The sequence below is a fragment of the Musa acuminata genome, chromosome BXJ1-4 (assembly GCF_036884655.1).
Source record: "Musa acuminata AAA Group cultivar baxijiao chromosome BXJ1-4, Cavendish_Baxijiao_AAA, whole genome shotgun sequence".
NCBI lineage: Eukaryota > Viridiplantae > Streptophyta > Magnoliopsida > Zingiberales > Musaceae > Musa > Musa acuminata.
Genome location: NC_088330.1, coordinates 32,143,503 through 32,163,926, shown reverse-complemented (window position 1 = coordinate 32,163,926; position 20,424 = coordinate 32,143,503). Strand labels below are relative to the sequence as shown.

The 20,424-nt window shown below is 43.0% G+C and overlaps 4 protein-coding genes and 1 non-coding gene across 7 annotated transcripts; 2 read left to right on the top strand and 3 right to left on the bottom strand.

The window, feature by feature from the left end:
• Nucleotides 1–1,387: 1,387 nt before the first annotated feature.
• On the top strand, nt 1,388–5,105 carry LOC103983387 (alpha-galactosidase). The gene is made up of 15 exons (XM_009404362.3): nt 1,388–1,566; nt 1,919–1,977; nt 2,407–2,463; nt 2,590–2,624; nt 3,023–3,126; nt 3,279–3,354; nt 3,444–3,502; nt 3,644–3,709; nt 3,840–3,923; nt 3,988–4,052; nt 4,127–4,209; nt 4,279–4,369; nt 4,433–4,482; nt 4,573–4,713; nt 4,782–5,105. The coding sequence occupies exons 1-15, from the start codon at nt 1,421–1,423 to the stop codon at nt 4,866–4,868; spliced, it is 1,203 nt and encodes a 400-aa protein (XP_009402637.2). The 5' UTR covers nt 1,388–1,420; the 3' UTR covers nt 4,869–5,105.
• A 1,138-nt stretch (nt 5,106–6,243) lies between these two features.
• On the bottom strand, nt 6,244–12,472 carry LOC135653245 (WAT1-related protein At3g02690, chloroplastic-like). The gene is made up of 7 exons (XM_065175015.1): nt 11,703–12,472; nt 11,510–11,557; nt 10,654–10,776; nt 9,665–9,814; nt 7,312–7,483; nt 7,032–7,092; nt 6,244–6,819 (listed from the first exon to the last, which is right to left on the bottom strand). Exons 1-7 carry the CDS (start codon nt 12,297–12,299, stop codon nt 6,711–6,713), a joined length of 1,260 nt encoding a protein of 419 aa, XP_065031087.1. The 5' UTR covers nt 12,300–12,472; the 3' UTR covers nt 6,244–6,710.
• Nucleotides 12,473–12,570: 98 nt separating this feature from the next.
• TRNAL-AAG (transfer RNA leucine (anticodon AAG)) lies at nt 12,571–12,651 on the top strand. The gene has a single exon. It is a non-coding gene; the product is annotated as a tRNA-Leu (tRNA).
• A 155-nt stretch (nt 12,652–12,806) lies between these two features.
• On the bottom strand, nt 12,807–19,369 carry LOC103968337 (uncharacterized protein At1g65710). Of its 3 annotated transcripts, none has more exons than XM_065174988.1 (5): nt 19,231–19,369; nt 15,735–16,355; nt 15,529–15,588; nt 14,105–15,456; nt 12,807–14,003 (listed from the first exon to the last, which is right to left on the bottom strand). In XM_065174988.1, the coding sequence occupies exons 4-5, from the start codon at nt 15,122–15,124 to the stop codon at nt 13,035–13,037; spliced, it is 1,989 nt and encodes a 662-aa protein (XP_065031060.1). In that variant the 5' UTR covers nt 15,125–15,456; nt 15,529–15,588; nt 15,735–16,355; nt 19,231–19,369; the 3' UTR covers nt 12,807–13,034. The 3 variants fall into 3 exon arrangements, with proteins under 3 accessions (XP_065031060.1, XP_065031068.1, XP_065031052.1); XM_065174996.1 differs by having other exon boundaries at nt 14,105–15,453; XM_065174980.1 differs by having other exon boundaries at nt 14,105–15,588.
• LOC135653240 (ferredoxin-thioredoxin reductase, variable chain-like) lies at nt 19,156–20,152 on the bottom strand. The gene has a single exon (XM_065175007.1). It carries the CDS (start codon nt 19,898–19,900, stop codon nt 19,406–19,408), a length of 495 nt encoding a protein of 164 aa, XP_065031079.1. The 5' UTR covers nt 19,901–20,152; the 3' UTR covers nt 19,156–19,405.
• Between the last annotated feature and the right edge of the window lie 272 nt (nt 20,153–20,424).

Genomic DNA, 20,424 nt, shown 5'->3' with positions numbered 1-20,424 from the left:
TTAGGAATGGAGGAGGACAGTGGAATCACAGATTAATATATGCATGATGAGTCAGGCAAACCGTTTGATTTGGACTCATGTTCAAGCACTATGAGCTTTATTCGAAGGTGTTCATCTAGCAATCAATAACAATTATGATCTGAAGAGATGCGATACGCATCTGCAGCAAGCCATGCATGAGATAGCTAGACACGTAGCTGGAGAGTTCTTGTTTTCCTCAAGTCCTTTTCGCCACCACTGCAATGAATGCAGCCATATAAATCCATACAGATAAGATCGATGATCTTAACAAAGGAATAACCCAACCAGCAGACGAACCTTATCTCTTGAGAGAGGATCCATCTGCACAAGAAATCGATCGGTAGCCATGTGGCACACACCATATCGATCAACAGTCTTCCTACAACTGATTGCAGCTTTTCCTTAGGTCTGCTTGAACTTAAACACCTTTGTTACCGTAGTCCATATGCAGTGAAAGAAGAGACAAACCAACCTTTTCAACTATTACTCTCTGAAAACATGCTTTGTTCAGCTGAGCATTCAGTGAAAGCTCAGAGCAGGCATTTCCAGGTACAGCCATCGAAGCTCAAACTTAAAGCATTTAAGTAGACCTAAGCAACAAGGCTAATTCTAGATGCAATTAAATGCAGCAATCCCTTATACATCTCATCAACCCAACCAACGAAATAAATTGCAGGAATGGTAATGCGCAGCAACGTCAAACTCCTATTTAATCCTCTAATGGGTCGTCATCAGAAAGGCCAATCCTCTAAGCCGATCACGTCCACGCAACTGTAACATTCACAGGCATAAACCCTAACATTAAGTTGCAATGGAATTTAGAGCAGCTAATGAAAATCGTCGGACGGCAACGTAGCCCCGACGCAATCTGTTTTTGTCACCCGCCATGAATGGCCCACTTCGTCGTTAGGCGTCCTCGAGGCCGGCACCGGCCCGCCCCGCGTCACCCGTCCCCCACCCCGTCGTGGCCCGAGGAGTCATACCCTGGGTGGGCATGGACTGCGAGCGTGAACGTCTTCGGACAGGAAGAGGGTTCGTTGGCGAACCAAGTCCTCCCACGTGTTCTCCGTGACGGTGCTGTCCGTACGATTGGTGCGCGAAGGGTGTTTGGTGTTCGGTCCGAGGAGGAGTGGCGCAACGCCGGCGGCAGAAGCGTGCAAGCAACGGCGTGAGGCTGCACGTAAAAGGACGCGGCCTTTTTCTAAAGAACGGGAGTGCGTGCGTGGAGGATTGGCACGAAGGTAGGTGGGTCCCACATTCGTTCGCCCACGGCCTTTCTTCTCTCTCTCTCTCTCTCTCTCTCTTGGAGTCATACATGCGGCTTTGGGATCAACACTCTATATAACAGTCCGTGTGTGGGCGTAGTTTCAAGTGAGTGGGTGGCTTCGGGTGGGAGAGGATGGCTAGACTTGGAGGTGAGGCAACGTTGACATCCCGCCTACTCTTCTTCTTCTTGCTATCGACGGCGGTGATGGGTGGCAGCGCGACGATGGAGACAAGGAGAAGTGTTCTGGGGAATGGCCTCGGCAGAACTCCTCCCATGGGGTAGACATTCTCTTTGGAACTCCTTCAATTGTTTCTCCCAACCATGCAGTTTCCTTTCTTCTTCTTCTTCTTCACAGGCTGCATGCAAGCCTCGTTATCTATTCACTGTACTGTTAACTTTTCATCTTCTTTCTGTGTTCAGAATCCTTTTATTGATTTTCTTTGATCTATTCATCAGCCTCGATTATTATCTAATGTTTTTTGCTGCATTTGTGATCGAAAGAAACATTTTTATTCTATAGTTCGATGTTTCAATCTTGTTTGAGCGAGAACTTTGCTCTATATCAAAGATACTCAATTATTTCGATACATATAATCGATGAAGATGATATTTATCTGAAAATGAAATCAGGTGGAACAGCTGGAACCATTTCCACTGCAACATCAACGAGCAGCTCATCAGAGAGACTGGTATAACTCTTCTCTTTTGTTTAATGAAGTTTTAGGCTGTGGTCATGGTGATATACCCACTCGACCTAATCCATGATGTGATGTAAAGTCACGCAATAATCCCGTTAAACATAGATGCGTGGAAGCGAATCCCCCCATTTCTTCTGAGTCAACAAATGATCTTAAAGTCGTCCACGACTTTTGTCTGGACCCAACTCGTGTCAAAAACATTCCACGTTACCACGCATTAGAGAGAACAACTAATAGTAGACAAACGCCTTCAACACCTTTTTCTTCCTTGTGACCGACTGACTACCTAAGATCGAGAAAAGCGATGCAGTCTGTCATGACAACGATCATTTAGACACGTACATAAAAGAATGAAAAGCACTAAACACGGAAGCTTTCTTTCTTGACGAAGTATGACGTATCTTTTGCTGGTTTATGCAGCTGATGCATTGGTGCATACTGGACTTGCAGGGCTGGGTTATCGCTACGTTAACATAGGTCTCTCTCTCTTTCTCTCTCTATATATACTTCTTCAGTAGTTGTAAGTTAATCTTCTTCTTCTTCTTCTTCTGGTTCACTGACAAGGTTTTTCTGGTTTTGCTGTGGATGTTGGACCACCATCAGATGATTGCTGGGGAGAAGCCAATAGAGACTACCAGGTGAGAATGAAGTCCGATGTTGTCTCCTTTGCCATGGATTGTGTTGGCTATCATCATCTGTAGCTGGGGGTGTCTTCTCCCACTAAAGCACAAAAGTTGGGGATGTACATATGAGACACCCATCTCGGTACCCACTGGTTTGTCATCCCTGTTCTGCTGGACGCTACCAAGTGCATCGAAACATTGTCATCTTGCGCTTCTTCTTCCCTCAGTTGTCCCAAGTGCTCAACCAATCTACTGCTTTCCAAATTCATCTTTAATAATTATTCTATTGTATATATATATTTGATATAGAAAAGCTTAAGATGTTAGGAAAAAGATCAAAAGTACACATTGGAAATATTATAATACTCCTTTTGTGGTCCACACTAATCGCTATTGCATTTGTGGTTAATCAGGGAAATTTAGTTGCTAAGCGATCAACATTTCCTTCCGGCATAAAATCTCTTGCAGATTACGTGCATGCAAAAGGACTGAAGCTTGGAATCTATAGTGATGCAGGGTATTAATTTTCAGATTACAGCATCATAGCACATCAACAAAAGAGTTTTGCTAGAATCATGTCATGATCCACGGCATCGGTATCAGTTCCACAGTTTGCATCCATCGTAAGTCTGGAGGTCGCTTGACTGTCACCATTGTCGTAAATTTCAGGTCACAGACATGCAGCAGAACTATGCCTGGGTCCCTCGGATATGAACAACATGATGCAACGACGTTTGCCTCCTGGGTATGCATGCTTCTTTGGCTTGGATGTTTTAGCTGCTACTCTCTTCTTGTTATGTAGTCCATTCGCCGTCTTCTTGGTTTTGGTTTCAGGGGGTTGATTACTTGAAGTATGACAACTGCAACAACCCTGGTACTAGGCCAAGAGAAAGGTGGGTAGCTCCACGGTCAGATGTCAGAGATGATGTTGGTTCCATGTCAATTTAACATATACTTTAGTAGTTGGATATATTAGTAGTGATGCAAACTCTTGAACTGCTCCCTGAGTTGTCTTTGCTGCTCTGCCGACACAGGTATGCCAAGATGAGCTACGCTCTTCGGAATTCTGGAAGGAACATTTTCTTCTCCCTTTGCGAGTGGTAAGTCTGTGTTCTGATGATCCAAGAATCATCTTTGCATCAGGAAAATCGAGTATGTTGACAAGAAGAAAATAGGAACACTTGTCAACAGAGATTTTGACTTGTTTTCACTGGAAAAACTACATCACAGGGGTGTAGATAACCCAGCAACCTGGGCGAGCGGTGTAGGCAACAGTTGGAGGACGACAGGCGACATCTACGATAGCTGGGGCAGGTTGGAATCTACGTTAGACATCTCGGATCTCACTCGGAAACTGATGCATTTTACATCCTTTTAGCATGACATCGCGCGCCGATGAGAACAACAGATGGGCATCCTATGCCGGGCCTGGTGGTTGGAATGGTACTACTACTCTCTTCCCGAAACATTGCTGCTTATTATGGGTCACTGCTTGAGCCTCTGCCTGAATCATGCAGATCCAGACATGCTGGAAGTAGGAAATGGTGGCATGTCAACGGAGGAGTATCGATCGCATTTTAGTATATGGGCATTGGTCAAGGTAAGATCCAAGCATTAATCTGCATCGACAGAGACACATGACCAAATCTCCTGCTGCAAACTCTTTTAGGCTCCTTTGTTGATTGGATGTGATGTGAGGACGATTAGCGGAGATGCATTGGAGATACTGAGCAACTCAGAGGTCATTGCAGTCAATCAAGGTGAGAGCTCAATGACCGCTATTCTGGTAGTGTGTGATTGTTCTGATTGGTTTCTGTCATCAGACTACCTTGGAGTTCAAGGGAAGAAGGTATTCGGAGGAGGCAGCGAAGAGGTATGGTTCTTTCACTGCCTTAAGACATGACTGACGTCAATGACTCTGCTCTCTTAGCTTAGCTCACACATTTGTTGTCTGCTTGTGTAGGTTTGGGCGGGTCGGTTGAGTGGAGGGAAGGTGGCTGTGGTCCTCTGGAACAGAGGAAGCTCGCGGGCGACGATCACAGCGAGATGGTCCGACATCGGCCTCTCGTCCTCCACCGTCGTCAGTGTTCGTGATCTTTGGGCGGTAAGTATCGGTGACAAGCTTCATTGCTTACTGTGCATGAACCGTTCGACCTAATTCCCTTCTTGCAGCGTGCGACCATCGGGTCTGTTCGAGGGCAGCTCGCTGCGACGGTGGCTCCTCATGCGTGCAAGATGTACGTTCTGACGCCGCGGTAGAGCCAAGGCTTGGGAGTAGTGCAGACCTGCGCAAGCCCAGTCTGCACCAGTATGCACTGCAACTATGTAGGATGTGATTCCACTAGTAATTTCATGAACAGGATTCTAAATACGAGATCTCTGCACAGAGACAATCCTCCTCCCCCTCCTCCTCCTCCTCCTCCTTCTCCTCCTCCTCATCTTGAACTCTGTCCGTGAAGGCTAAAATAAGAGAAGATCATCGAGTTTCCTTGTTTACACGCACGCCGTTCTTTGTTGCCTCACTGAAAGCGATCAAAAGAGCAGACAAACTCGAGCAGTGGCAACAGTGCCCTTCCATCTCATGGTTGGAATCATTAGCAATTGGAGGTAGTGGGTTGAGGACCACCTTGGAGCCTCGCCATCACCTTGTGTTCGATCTTTTTCCTCGACAATAACGTACGACCAACTTTAGGTGTCTGTAAAACGAAAGGACGAGGAAAGCGTCGTTGGAGCCTCATTGCCACGATTGTCCTCGACTAAAGATCATGCCTTGCAGTGGCGAGCCAGTGCTACAAGTCTTCTCTTGCGGTCCACAAACTCATGCATGTTCTTAGCACAAGTCTCCGGTCCATTAATGGAGGTGGAATCTCGTCTTAGAGATCAAAACTCACCAACACAAACAAATAAACAACGTTTCCAGCACAGAATAGTATGGATTGGTGCCTTTGATCATGCCGTGTGAGTGTCGTTGAGACGTCGAGACATCAAAGCAGCTATTTGTTATGTGTTAACCAATTCTATGAAACCTTTGATCCCCACAGACAACTCATATAGCTTAAGCAAACTTATATGGAATGCCGAAGTCTCATTTGAAGCCAGTTGGTCAATCCCTATGGATATCCCTTTGTCACACTACACTATACTTGATTTCGTCAAAATACATTGGAACAGTTTGATGTCTTACATGAAAAGCTGTAAGATAGTGATTTCAGAAAGTTCAATATTGCTTTACACGCTGAAAGAGGTTTTGTCATACAGATGGAGTTGACTGCAGGCAAGTGAACAACATTTAGAGATTTTTGAGGAACTTTTCGGTTTGCTAAGTTCCCTAAGCATTTGTTCTCTAAACCTGCATCCCAGTGTTTTAACCATAAGCATATAGAAACTACAGTGCTAACTACAAGAATTCTCTGTTTACCAAAGCTGGTTTGCTGTTTACTGGGAAAACTCATGCACATAGCTGAATTGGCTATAGCAAATGCATGCATTACAGGACTCAGATTCATGATTACCTTCTTAAGACAACAATATGTTACCACTTGGTATAATCGACAGCATTCTAGACATTTGGGTGCTCCCTAAACAGAGCAGAAACCAAACAGTTGAGCCTAGCTCTCATCGGTTTACAATGACAAAAGCAAATGTTTCATCAAAATGATTATACAATTTCAAGAAACCAGAAAAGTTACATGTATGAACAATACAGTACAAAATAGATGGCCAAAGTCATCATTGGCATGTCATCACCTGTAAAAAAAATACATTATTAAGTGCAGAACCAACCAAATTGTCCACCACAAAACACAAAGTGCCTGATTCTTTATAAACCCTGAGCTGCATCGTTGGAGTCTTATCCCATCATAACCCAGTTTTTAACATCCAGCAACTAATGATTCATTCACAGCTGGAACCTTCATCAAAATCTTCAATATCCACTAAAAAAAACATATGGACAAAAACTTGTAACCTTTGATTTCTTCTATTTTACTCGCCTAGACTTCTGGTTCAAACTGCATCGTCAAACGTCAATGCAGTTCCAATTTACAAATAACTGCTCCCATAATTTCCTACCACCAATTGATGTATCAGCTGCTAATTTCTTCATGCTTTGTCAGATATGCCACGGTAGTTCACCATATAAATAGCTAGTATAGTAACTAAAGCACCAACCAACTGCAATGGTGAGAACGTTTCACCAAGGTATAGGTACCTGATGACAAATTTTGACATTGTTAGTTGAGAACATTATATATTTCTTAGCAATCACGCAATTATTTGTAGACTAGTGTCTCCATGAAATGGTAACTACTTTAGTAGTCCGTCCATCAAGTCAGCTATGGTTTGAAGATCAAGAAGGCAAAATAAGATCATTGATTCAAGTGATATGCAAAGAGACATCATTTTCAAAAATGGAACTCTTACCCAAAAATTGAAGCAAACATTGGAGTTAAAAATGTGAGGGAGCTGAGCCTCGTCAAGCTACCTGCATATATATCAGCAGCAGATGCCCCACACATTTAGCCAAGACTAGAAATTATCTCCAATTACAGCTAGAATATATTTATCAAAGACTTTGATCTTGAAGCCTCAAGGCGCCTCATTTTGTTTGCTACTAAATAGAATTTTCAGAGGTAGCACCCAGAAAAAGAAGCCTATACAATTGACCAACAACAAATCATAAATGAAGATAGAACAATCTAACCTCTGGTTGCATTGTAGAAAAATACACCATAGCTGATTGCACATCCAAATAAGGATGTGTAGCAAAGAGCTAGAATATCACTGGATGTAAGATCTACTAATCTCCCATTCATAGCAGGATCATGATTGAGTACAGAAATAAACAAAAGCGGAAGCCCACCAATAACCATGTGCTGCAAAAAAAAAAAGGATTAGCTTGGTTTGAATATCATTCAAAGCAACCAAAGACAAAATTTACATACTAGAAAGAATGATGCCAAAGTAACAAGACACAAAATCCAGTCAGCATTGAGGTTCAAACATAAGCCTTCTAAGGAAAAGGATAGAAAAGGTTCCCTAATGTGTTTAAGTTGTCCAAAACATATGCTGACATCATGAAATCTACAATGCGTTAAAGATTCAACTATGTCAGCCTACAATCAATGGTCACAATGTCCATTCACTACTTTCAAGTCTTCTTTATATGTTTCTCCCGCTCTGAAAACCTCAAATTTAAAATGAGTCGACCACTGTTGTTGCATTTAACTTTTGAGTAACGTGGATTGAGAAACAGGACATATTTCCAATATCATTCACTAACACTAGAAGAGTGACAAATTACTTTAAAACGAATGATATTCAACAATGACTCTTTGGGCAAATGTCCTATCACTCGCCTTCTAGAATTTCCAGAAGTTCACAACTTAGTAACAATGCTCTTCTTACGACTTGCTGTAAATGAGGATGTCGTCGAGGTAGCTGATGACAAAATCTCCAATATGAGGGTGTAGCACATCGTCCATGAGTCGCATGAAGATGACCAGCGCATTGCATAGGTCACCTTTCGGATGGAAGTCTTAGCGAAAATAATTTTCGCAGAGAAAACCAAACGTAAAACCGAAAGAAAACAGCCTCTATTGTTCGTAAAGTTAAAGTCCTAACTACGAGACTTAAAACAATGAAAATAGAAGTCTGAGAGAAAACTTATGGGTGCATGAAAATGCAGGTTGTTTTTGGACAACACGTAGGGGCTCTCAGCAGATTGTGGTCACTGTCGGTCTTCTGTCTCCTCTTTTTGCTGTTGGAACCTCCTCCCGAGATTTAGACAGCAAACAGTAGGCGTTGAGGACTTCTCGTAGCAGTTAGACGAAGCTTTGGGTTGCTAAAACATGCGGAAGAAAGCCTTCAACAAAGCGCCAACCAGCCCTAGTTTTGCAGCCTTAGTGCAACGAGGAGAAGAGAGGGAAGAATTCTACACTATTGCAATGAACTTCTTCCAGCCGTAGACTTCTTCCTCATGTTCCAGTAGCCCAAAGCTTCGATCCAAAGCTTCGTTTAGTTACTACAAGAAGTCCTCAATGCCTATTGCCTATTGTCCAAACCTCAGGAGGAGGTTCCAACAGCAAAGAGAAGAGGAGGCCAAAGATCAACAGCAACCGCAACCTGCCGAGAGCACCGACATACTGTCCAAAAATAATATGCATTTTCATGCACAGATTAGCTTTCTTTCATACTTCTATTTCCATTGTTTCAGGTTTCGTAGTTAGAACCTTAACTTTATGAATAATAGATATTGTTTTATTTCGGTTTTACGCTTGATTTTTTCTACGATAATTCTCTCATCCGTCGAAACTTCCATTTGAAAGGTGGTATCGAGTCAACGGATTATTAAACCCGAACTCTATACAGATCACAAAACAAGCGATACATACTGGTCCAAGCATAGGCCAGTACACAGACCACCCCAGTTTCAGGTAGCTAGATCCAGTTAACTAAAAATAATTAATTAAAAAAAAAAAGCGATGGAGCCTGTCCAACTCGACATTAAAAAATTCCTAAAATAGAAATTAGGGCTCGCAAATGCGAGCCCTTTTCTTGCATCCAACGTTGCCACCATTTGCTGCTTTGTTATTGTCACTATGTTCCTTCTTCTTCCCAGGTACACTCCCTCCTCTTCTCCATCGCTTCTTCCTTTTTCTTCTTCCTCCACTGCTTCCTTTTCTTTTTTCCTTCCTCCTTCCTCCTTTGTTCCTCCATCGCCCCCTCTTCTCCCTCATTTTCCTCCTTTCCAAAACATCGATGCATACAGGTGAATTGACACATGGTACACTGGTACATATCAGTGTACTGACACATGGTACATCGGTACTGACCAGTATGTACTGGTCTAGCAAATCACTGAAACGGATCTGGTACCCGAAACAGTGATCCTTGAGTTTAACACCAAAGAAGGCAGAAGAAAGCACAGACATAATAGCATTAACCATCAAACAGGTTTTGGCTATTCATAAATCATTGAGAAATAGCATATTATTGCCTAAACAAACTGCATTTTGATGACATTCTACATTCACATTCATCTTAGTGTGGCATACCCATCCAGTTGCCATGACAGGATCAGAATACTTGGACACCCAGCGGACCATGACAGTTCCTATTGCCATACTTTGAGCTGCAAGAAGCATCCACCATTCTCCACTGCCCCATATTGTTGAATTGCTTCCCTCAAATGAAAGTGCTGGAACCTGTATGATAGACATCACTAATTGCTTAAATTCAAAGGAACAGTTAATTGCACTGATGAACCATGATGTGAGCAATGTCCTTTAGACTTTCCTACTAGAGAAGTCTTAATTAAGATCAGCTGAAGAGAATGAATCACTAGAAAGAAAAAAAGAGAATACAGATTAACGTAAGTATAGCAATAATTTGGTAATGTTTCTCCATAGCAGGTTACAATGAAGCTCGAGAAACAACAATAAGACCATATCGATACATAAAAATAGAAAATTAACATTTAAATATCGTGTTTACAATTAACTAATGTCTACTAACATTACATGGTCTAAATAACCATAGATATTATTCAGTCAAGAAACTGGAAGTTCACCTCTCGATAATTATCAGCATAATCAACTACACTACAAGAAGACCGTATCGATACAACCAGCTTTAACATAAACATAAATGCTAGCAAAGACTTTAAAATGGATAAAGAGACTGTCCCTTATTTTGATTTAAAAAAGAATACAAAAGCATTTGCAGGAATGTTCAAGGCTCTAATTGAAAGTTCCACACAGTTCCAAGTTAAAATGATAGAAGAAAATCAGTCAGGTCCATGTCAATTCAATTTGAACCCAGTCTGACAGTACCAAAAGACTATTTATGATAATAAGTTTTGTTCGAATAAGGGAAAGGCAGATGAAATCCATTGAAATCAAATTGTCTTCCCATAATACTGCTGGACAAAGCTGAATTAACTTCCAAAAATTTGTTCCAATAAGTCAATTAATGGCTTCAATCAAGCATTTTAAGGCAAATTCTCAAAGACCATAGAAAATTTATCCAACTATTATAATTTAACCTCCAGGAGAAGAAGCCCAATAACACCAAGTACGAGCCCTGCAACTCCAATGGCACCAATTGATTCTCCAAATAAGATTGCAGCAAGTATGGCAACTGTTAAAGGTTGTGAATCGATTATAACCTGCAATTTATTTTAAAAGCTGAAGTCAACAGCCAAGATGAAAACAAAAGCAAAAAAAGCATCGAATTACATTTTTAATTTATGGACAATTCTTCGTTCTAAACAATTACATTTTACATATTTGCTAGATATAACCAAAAATAGTTTCCAAGTATCATTTTCGAAGAAGCATACTCTTAATTTACATGATTACCATTTACATGGAACACATGAGACAACTAAATAGAAGCTAACGGTCTTCTACCTTCTTCTTCTATAGAGAGAAAGAGGAAAAATGGAAGATTTATAATTATTCCCAGTTTAGAGATGGCTGCCACTTTGATCAACACCAACCTCAAAAGTCAAACTCGAATCTAAAGTGCTACATACATTAAAATGCTTTTGTTGTAGATTCAGAATGCAAAAACTAGAGATCAGAGAGTGAAAGAAGAGTTGACAAGCACTAATAGCATATGCAGCTATATTTTACTAAAATTTGTGATTTCTAACATTTATAACTTTCTTCTAGAAAATTAATACAAATCACAGAAAAATATCAAGCAACAGTACTAGAAACGAAGGCTCAGAGAACCCCTAAATCACAATGATAGAAGTATTCCAATCTAACTATGCGCAAACACACAAAGATAACTAAGTGGTAAAATCAATTTCCAATGAAGACAACAAGAGGAGAATTGATGAACCAAAACCCATAGTGAAGTGGAAAAGAGATGGCCAAAGACATTAGTCATACACTGCCCAATCCAGCGGCTGTCTTTTGCAATCCTTCGGCAAGAAATCCCTGCCACCACATGGAAAAGGAGATTAGAAAATAACAACAACAAGACACACTCAGGCAGGCTAACAAATCGAATGTTGCTAAAGATCAAGTATTTTTTATTTTCTTGTTAATCTTTTCATAAACCAGCAATGACGAGTCCGCGCACCTGAAAGCACGCAGCGTCCACAACCCCAAACAAGAAGATGGACAGCCACGCCAGAGAACCCGCCGGCAGCTTCCTTCCCCTGGCCGCGGCAAAACCAATCAAGACCGCCCCAGCGGGGATCAGCCGGACCGCAGAGACGAAGAAAGGCCCCGTCTTGGGAATCACCCCCTTCATGGCCACCATGGCCGTGCCCCAGAAGAAGAAGGGTGACACCAGAAGCGCCCAATCCAAAGCCTTCCCGAGCAACCCGGCGACGGGATCCCCCTCGTCGCCGCCTCGGGCGATCTCGAAGCTCAACGGGGGGTTCTTGGGCGGGGGCAGCAGCTGATCACCCTCATCGGCGGCGTCCACCGCGTAGCACTCAACGTCAGCGCCGGTGCCGACGCAGTCGACGGCGGCGGGGTAGTCCACATCGGGGCGGGGCGGCATGGGGCTCTCCCTGGTGCTGCAGCGGGCGAGGGTTCTTGGGGTAGGAGTCCTAACCCTAACCCTGAGCTTGAGATGGGAGGAGGAAGAGGAGAAGGCCACATTGGGGTTTGGTGGGGAGGACAGAAGACCGAGATGGGGATGGAGAAGGAAGAACGCGGCCGCTGACATCGCACAGGAGATGTTTAATTTATTGCATGCGTGACTTTGAAACGAGATTTGAATTAGTTGTTGTTGTTTGCGAACGGGAATTTGTCGTCTCGAGATGAGATGGATGATTAGGAAGCAGGTGGAGAAGAATGGCTTCGAGTCGACTTCGCAGGGAGGAGAGACTACAGATGTCACGCTGATGGTGGTTATCCGTTCGAGTTCGAGTGGTGTATGGTAGTCCATCAGTAATAGATGATAATAATTAAAATAAACATAGTAAAAATAACATATTGTTGAGATGGCCGAGTTGGTCTAAGGCGCCAGATTAAGGTTCTGGTCCGAAAGGGCGTGGGTTCAAATCCCACTCTCAACAGAGTTTTTCTTTTATCGATATTCTTTGCGCGTGGGTTCGAATCGACTTATTATTTAAAAGCTTTTTTAAATAACAAATCCAATTAAACCTTAACAAATCGACTTATTATTTTTAAAAAATATATATAATTATAAATTATTTCAGAAACCTGTTGTAAATTATCTTATGTTCATCTGAGTATAAAATGATACTAAACTCTGGAGGTGAACAGATCTCATGTTCCTTGCAGACCTACACGATTAAAAGAGACACTAAATTCTAGCACAATATGGTACATTATCACTACTACACCGACCGGACCAAACGGAATGGAAATCACACATCTGCGAGCAGCAAATTCTCTTCTCTAATCCCAAAAGATGAATCTTTGCTTCGTAGAGCTGCTATGTGGTCGCAGCAGCAGCAGCAGCAGCAGAAACTGGAAGCGAGCAAGACCGGCTACCAGTCTTTGCGCCGGCGCCGGCTGGGTGAAGCGGAGTACGGCGGTAACAGTCTCTCTTGTTCTCACTCGACCCGGCCCAAGGCCTTCTAACTCGGGTTTCAGATTCTTGTGGCTGCTGCTGCCACTGGTATAGACCGCCGTAGCTTGACGAGCTCAGTCTGGCTTCCTGCTCCACCTCGTCGCCGTTGTTCGATCTCGAAGTCCAGCATTGGTCGGTGGAATCGACGGAATTAGTAGGCTCCCACGGGGAAGCCCAGGGCTGACCGACGACGCTGTTGCTCCCTGCAGATTCCTGAGGCTCTACGTCACCAACACCCAAGTCCGTCATTGTAACGTATCTATGGAGGCTTGGCTCCAAAAGATCGTCCTTTGCGACTATCTCCGTCTCCACGAACGGCTGTTCCGTTGCCAAACCTCTCCGTCCATGCCGCCCGTCGAGCGAGCCGTTGTTGTGGCTGAATCTGTCTCCGGCGTAGCTCCTGTTCTCGGAAGAGCCGGAGTTGAGATCGGCCACGGCTTCAACGATGGAGAAGGCCTTGGAGACGCAAGCGGGGACGGAAAAGGCTGCGTCGGGATGCTGGTTCTGGATGTCCTCGAGAAGCAAGGAAGCGTAGGGATTTGGATTGAGCAAGGCCTCTTGGTTCAGTCCGAGAGCATGGTCGAGGTCTCTGGATGATCTCCTGGAGGATCTGGTTCTTGTGATGGTCCTCGGATTCTGGACCTCCACCTTGGCTGATGCTTTCTCTGTCTCTTCTTCTGCTGCTGGTGCATCTCTCCCTCTGCAGCCCATGAGCTGCTCGCGGACGCAGTCGGTTACCGGATTGCTGCTCTTGACCGCGTTTGTTACCGCTTTCGCAGCTCCATTCTTCTGAAAACCTTTGCTCACTTGAGCACCATTTTCGCTTAATTTCTGCAACAGATGAAGCCAAGATTATGACTTGCAGAGTTCTGCTGCATCAAGATCCAAGAATAAAGAAGAAGAAAGCACAAAAATGGCTGCATGATGCTCACCTGGGTTCGAGGTTGGCTCAGCTTCTGCATCCCTTCCTCCCCTCCTCTTATCTTCTTGTTGACGTTTTGGTTGGTTCTATTGAGGATGTTCTCATTGACTTCCTTCATTGGACTCCTTCGGCAAGGCGACTGCTCAGCCTTCCTCGATGAGCTCCGGCTGAGGGACTGCGGCTGGTTTGGTGGCGGAGCGCGGTAGGAAGCATTATCATTGGAGATCCGAGTAGTACTCGCCGGCGATCGCGGCTGAGGTGAAGCGCTCCTCACGGCTCCTGTCTCGCGGCCTCTCTTGTTAGGGGCAGCAGGGGAGACTCCCCTCCTCTTATCTCGCGCCGGGACAGCCACCATCTTCGCTGGCTGCCTCGATCTCTCGCTGGTGGCGACAGGCGAAGCCGGGACTTCCGTGCACCTCCCGGGTGACCGGCTCACCCTCCGTCCTCCGCCGCCGCCGCCTCCCCTCTCCCTGCTCCCGGACCGCTCCCTGCCGGGAGTTCTCCGGTGAGGGGAGGGCCTCGACACGGGCTTCTCCCCACACTCCTCCTCCTCCTCCTCCGCCTTCTTCTCACTGTCAAAATCATAGCTTCGCTTCGAGCCCGAGTACTTCCTGTGGCCACCCCCGTTCCCGTTCGAGGCATTCCCCGACGAACTGCGGCTGAGGCGACCGCACTGGATCAGAATAGCGTCCAATTCCTCCTTGGTGCAGCTCGAGCTCCCGACGACTGTAGTCGGCCTGAATTCCTCCACCACCGGCACCACCAAGACCGGGTCGGCGCCACAAGTCTCGACTTTTCTGTCGACCTTGTTCGTCGGCGTCTCGCCTTTCTTATCCACCTTCTCATCGGCCGCAGCAGATTCAGCGGCACTCTTCCTCGCGTTCTGGATGATGACAACCGCTTGCTTCTGCACAGCGGCCGATTCTACCGCAGCTCCAGACGGCTTTTCCACTTTCTTCTCATTTGGGATTGCTTTGGATGCATGACTATTGCGCGAAGACGCCTTCTTCTTGCTGAAACAAAGACCCATTGGGGTTCCCAGAGAGAGAGAGAGAGAGAGAGAGAGAGAGAAGAAAGAGGAGGAGCAACTGCTGCTGTTTGCTGCTTGAAAGAAAGGGAGGAGATTTGAAATAGTGGAGAAAAAGGGAAGTATTTTAAGTATTGGGGTTGCTGCGTGGGGAAGGAAATGTAGCCGTTGCTAGTAATATTATGCGTATATAATTACAAAGATTCTCATCATTCTCTTTCTTCTGTGTGGGATTTGAATGGCGTAATTCCAAACCTTGCAACGGCTACCTGCACAACGGAATCCAATCCCCCCCCCACCCCCATCTGCCATCTTCTGTCTCATTATTTTTACTGCTGTCACAATTATAGAATATATGTGATGTAATTAAATGTAAAAAAAATATCTTTGAGCACAAAGGTACATACCATGTCTTTGATTATGCCAGCAGATATTGGACAGGATTCATCTTCCTTAGTGCATTATTCCTGCAGTAAATTTGGAACAAAGATGAACATTTATTGGTGCTCTACATTCTCTAAATTGAACTTGATAAAAATGGATACAAGAAGGGTTGACAAAGGTGAATTGTAAACATATCTTTAGGACAAAGGTGAAAGGAGAGTAAACATACCTTTACGTCAAAAGAAGAGTGGAAGGAACTATGAAGACCACCATCCTGCGAAAAGAAAAGAGAAGCACTTTTCAAGGGGGATTCAAACAATCCACTGAGTCTCACCTTTGCCCACTTTACATGTGAATATGAGCTACTGTGCAGATCAATCACTTGGTGGTATATTACCTGCAAATCCATAGTATAAAGATGTAGATCCAGACATGTTACTTACAGTTACTGAGTCTGAAGACAGCAGATGAACAAAATAAGTTTCTTTCTGTTAGTTTCTGAGATGCACCAAAACTATTGCTTCCACAAATCCAACCAAAATAACATAAAACTCCTGAACAGTAATATGTCTTGAAGAAGACATCATTAGACTACGCAATAATGCATACTTGTACCGAGTCACGATCCTATGCTGCTGCTCCAAGTGATGAGTTCAACTGATCTACTTATCTTGAATTCCTTGGTAGAAACCAATGGAGCACTGATCAGCCTATTAAATACTCTCAGGATACGGCGGCATCCCCATGCAATTAATTGCATAACCTAGCTAACAACAGATACTCAAAACTCCAAGCTAGCAGACCAAGTTAACATGATTGATATCACCATCATTCATCTTTTGACCTTAATCTAGTAAATCACAAACATATACCCATTAGAAAAACAAGCAGTAAGAACTTCCCTATAGACTTTCTGTAAATAAGCAAATACAAAGCAATACAATATTCTTGTTACTTGTAAATAGAGATTGTGAGGTGCAGATCAGTTTAGTAGGGCATAGGGGCACCAAGTCATGGCATGAATGAACATCTGCCAATTTTGTTAGGGCATGAATGAACATCTCAAATACATCTAAAATGAGAAAAAAAAAATGATAGGAAAAAGTGAACAAAAATTTAGAGAAATTGGATCTTCAAGCCTCTAGATTCAGCACAGCAAAGAAAAAACTGGATATGTCTCACTAGCAAGCACTAAATTAAAAACAGTCATATAAATATTAAGAACCAAGAAGTTAACAAGAAAAGAGAATGGAGAAGAAAAATAAAGTATACAAACAATGTAGCACCAGTATAGGAAACCCAATGTTGATTTATTCCAAGAAACATTTTGTAAAGAACAAAATACATCAACAAAAAGGTTACATCACCATTTATCACCACAAGCAAACACAAGGTGAGTTGGTTATCAAATCAACACACGTAAAACAGAACTATTACATACAGAAACACTTCTGTTTGATGCAATTTCTAAGTTAAGATTCCAGACAATACCATGATGAAACAGGAACAAGAGATATCCCAAGGACATTTTGCATAATGCAATAGTGAATTCCTCTTTTTCCAAACAGCCTAACATAATTCTTCATGCAACACTTCAATAAGAATAAAAAGGGATCAGTACATAGGAAACGACGAAAAAGTAACCAGATGTGTATGAAAAGAATAATTGATATGAAATCTGATGCATTCTGATTTTTTTTTTAAAAAAAATCTTTAGGTTTAGTTATACATAGATCCAGTTAATTGGATTATGTATTGGTTTCAAGTGAGTTCTAGTATGCACCTCCTTGAATCAAGCTGTGGTTAGTCATTGAGGGGTCTAATTACTCTTTTATATGGAATCCTCCATTTAGCTAGTTGAGTATCCTGTTTCTCATTTAATTTGGGTCCTGAAAGGAATTGCCTATTACAGAATCACAAAATTGTCATTTAAGCAGATTCAAACGGCCACAATGTTGTATAAAGACTGCTCTTTGGCCTCCTGTTCTCATCTTAAAATACCTCAAACAGACAAATATTCCCGAATAAGATAAAAGTTGCTTCTAAAATCTAAAATGGAAGCTGATCACTCTCTGTGGAAAGAGTCTTGAATGGACTAATTTTCAGAAAAAAGACCTTTCAGATCATTTAAGGCAGAAACAAAAAGGCAGCATCCTGAATTGGATCGACCGACAGAAAGGACCACATGCTTGCAGGATGCTCTCAACTAAAGAAAATAAGGTTTCTTTGTTCTTGGGAGGCCTTATATTCATCCCTTCTTCTTTTGAGTTTCTTCCTGCTTCTGCCTCAACAAGCCTGCTAACCATTCATACTTCTCATATTTCCTCTCCAATCTACTATAAAAGGCCTATTTGTTATCTTTTAATGTTATCATCATGCTGCTGCCCAGCCCAGATAATGGGAGCAGTAGTGCGGAACAAGTGGTTAGTGCATACAAGACAGTTTACTTGAATAACTGACAAGCAAGCTATCTTCCTTTTCTTGAATATATCCATATGGAACCTCTCTTAGACCTCTTCCTCAGATATTCCAATCGTAAAAAGCAAATTCAATGATTGGTGATTGCAATCATGCTTCAATATGAGCCGTTTAGATTTTACCATAGTTCTTTCTTTGACTCATTTTAAACTCAAATCCTTGCCACATCTAGAGTCAGAATAAGATGTGAAAAATATCTAATATATGTGACCAATCATGGTGATATATGCTCATTTAAATCAGTTATATTACTCTATGAAGATCATGATAAAGTACATTTAGTTCATAAGAGTCATAAGAAAACTCACGTCACAAAGATTTGTCAAACTTTACCTTATCTCAGTTTTCACCCTGCCTGCAACTATCTATTTAGATGCAAGGTCTATACTTTTCTTACCTGTTCTCATTCACTGATAGAGCCACAAAATAAGATACTTAGTCTGAAGTACTTTCTTTCGGACAAAACCTCACAATTAACAACCTAAGAGGAAAATGGAGATTGGAATCCAGAGAAATGGAAGGACACATCACTAAGACAGCTCAATCTTGCAAATTAACCAACCAGACCAAATTTTGTGAACTTCCATGTAGAGTGGTGAAAGAAAAACTTACACTTTTATCAATGTCGAGAGAACAATGTCAAAGTCTATGCAAGTTACAGGATGGCATCACAATTAAACAAGGATAAGTCCAGTCCAAAAATCTTCAAGAAAATAACATCTCACAGTGTCGGTATATAACAAAACATAATGAGCAGAGAAAAAAGCAATCTGATTATCTTAACAGAATATGTAAATAATTTGTAACAAGCTAACAAATGATTTATACACAAAAGAAGCAGGAGTGTTTTTATGTCTTTCGTTAAAAGAAAACACACAACTTGCTGGAGAGAGAACTCAATGGAGATAGTCGCACTATCAAATTCCAACTATATTATAGGAGAACTTCATGATCCAATATCACACTGAGAGAACAATATCTCCAATGCCTTGACCCTTTAAAGAAGGGTGTTGAGGTTCTTGATGCACTTCCAAGCATTATTTACAGAACCTACGGTCTTAAGAATCTATCGAGACCAAATGAGAAACTTGAATGCAAATATCTTTCTAGAACTATAATTATACCAAGTGAAATAGTCCGGTTATAGGACAACCCCAATTATGTGCATCTAATGGATCACAAACAACAATTATCATTATTCATAATCTCAGCTGAAACAGAGAGAGGATATGCAAGCAGGAACTTACTCCCATGGCATCCTCAAAAGTCCCCCGTTCTACTTTTCCTCGTCCAAAATATTAATTTATAGTCCACATATTTTATGATATCAAGAGAAAACTAGAGAAAGAGCATTTGCCAATCCAATCTCGCTTGCCCAATTCTGAAATCTCCCATCTTTACATCGGATTGCACATCACCAGCTCAATCCGAGGACAAATACTCGAACTCATCCTCCCTGAGATGGGCGAAGAACTTGACAGGGCGGACCTGGCCTTCCACGTTGATCTCGAACTCGACCTTGAACGGGAGATTGGCGGAGATCCTCTTCCCTTTACAAACCCCAACATACTGCTTGATTACCCCTTCCGAGCCGTCCAGATCCAGGTCGGGCGCCTTCATCACGTGGTAAACCTTCAGGGGCACCTTAACCCGGACCCTTTTCCCAACCATAGCCGCCGCCAGCAGCTCCTCCTCTTCTATACCCGAGGAGAGGTCGGAAGAGAGGGCGACCTGGCACGAGACAACCCGCCTGGAGGCCAAGGCGCGCACGGCGAGGACCACCGCGGGCCGGGAGGAGGCGCTAGCTGGTAGAGGACGAGGAGAGGTCGGGGCAGCGGAGGGAGGGGAACGACATAAGAGGAAAGAGGCGAGGGCGGCGGCGGATGCGGTGGAGATGGTGGTGACCGGTGTCGGCATTCCTCAGGCTCAGACCTCAAAAGATCTAATCCTCCCTTCGTATATCTAACTTCTCTTTGGGGCTTTTCGTCGAACAGTTAACAGGCAATCAAATGGCGCGGTAGGTAAGGCGGGGATGATATGGGCGGCGCATGTACGGGGAGGGTCTCTTCTTGCAGGTTTGGATATGCGAATGTGACGTTTGGAAGCCAAAGGATAAGACTGGGAGCTCTCTTAAGGATGGAAAAGGATTACCATATTTTGTTGTGCTCCAGAAACTTGGTCAAGTATTATGGTGGGGTGAAGCAATTTTGGCAAACATGTGGTGGACATGTCACGTCCCACAAAGATTTCTATAGATATTTTTCGACACTATTCGAGGTCAATAAAGCAAGTATTTAGACTGCATACATGGCTGCAGATTAATACAATTGACACAAGCAGTACCTCAAGAAAGATACAAAACAAAATAACAGAGACGGCAGGTGATTGGTTATGCTGAGCCTAGTAACATGCAATAAATACACAGGAAAAAAGCATAACCA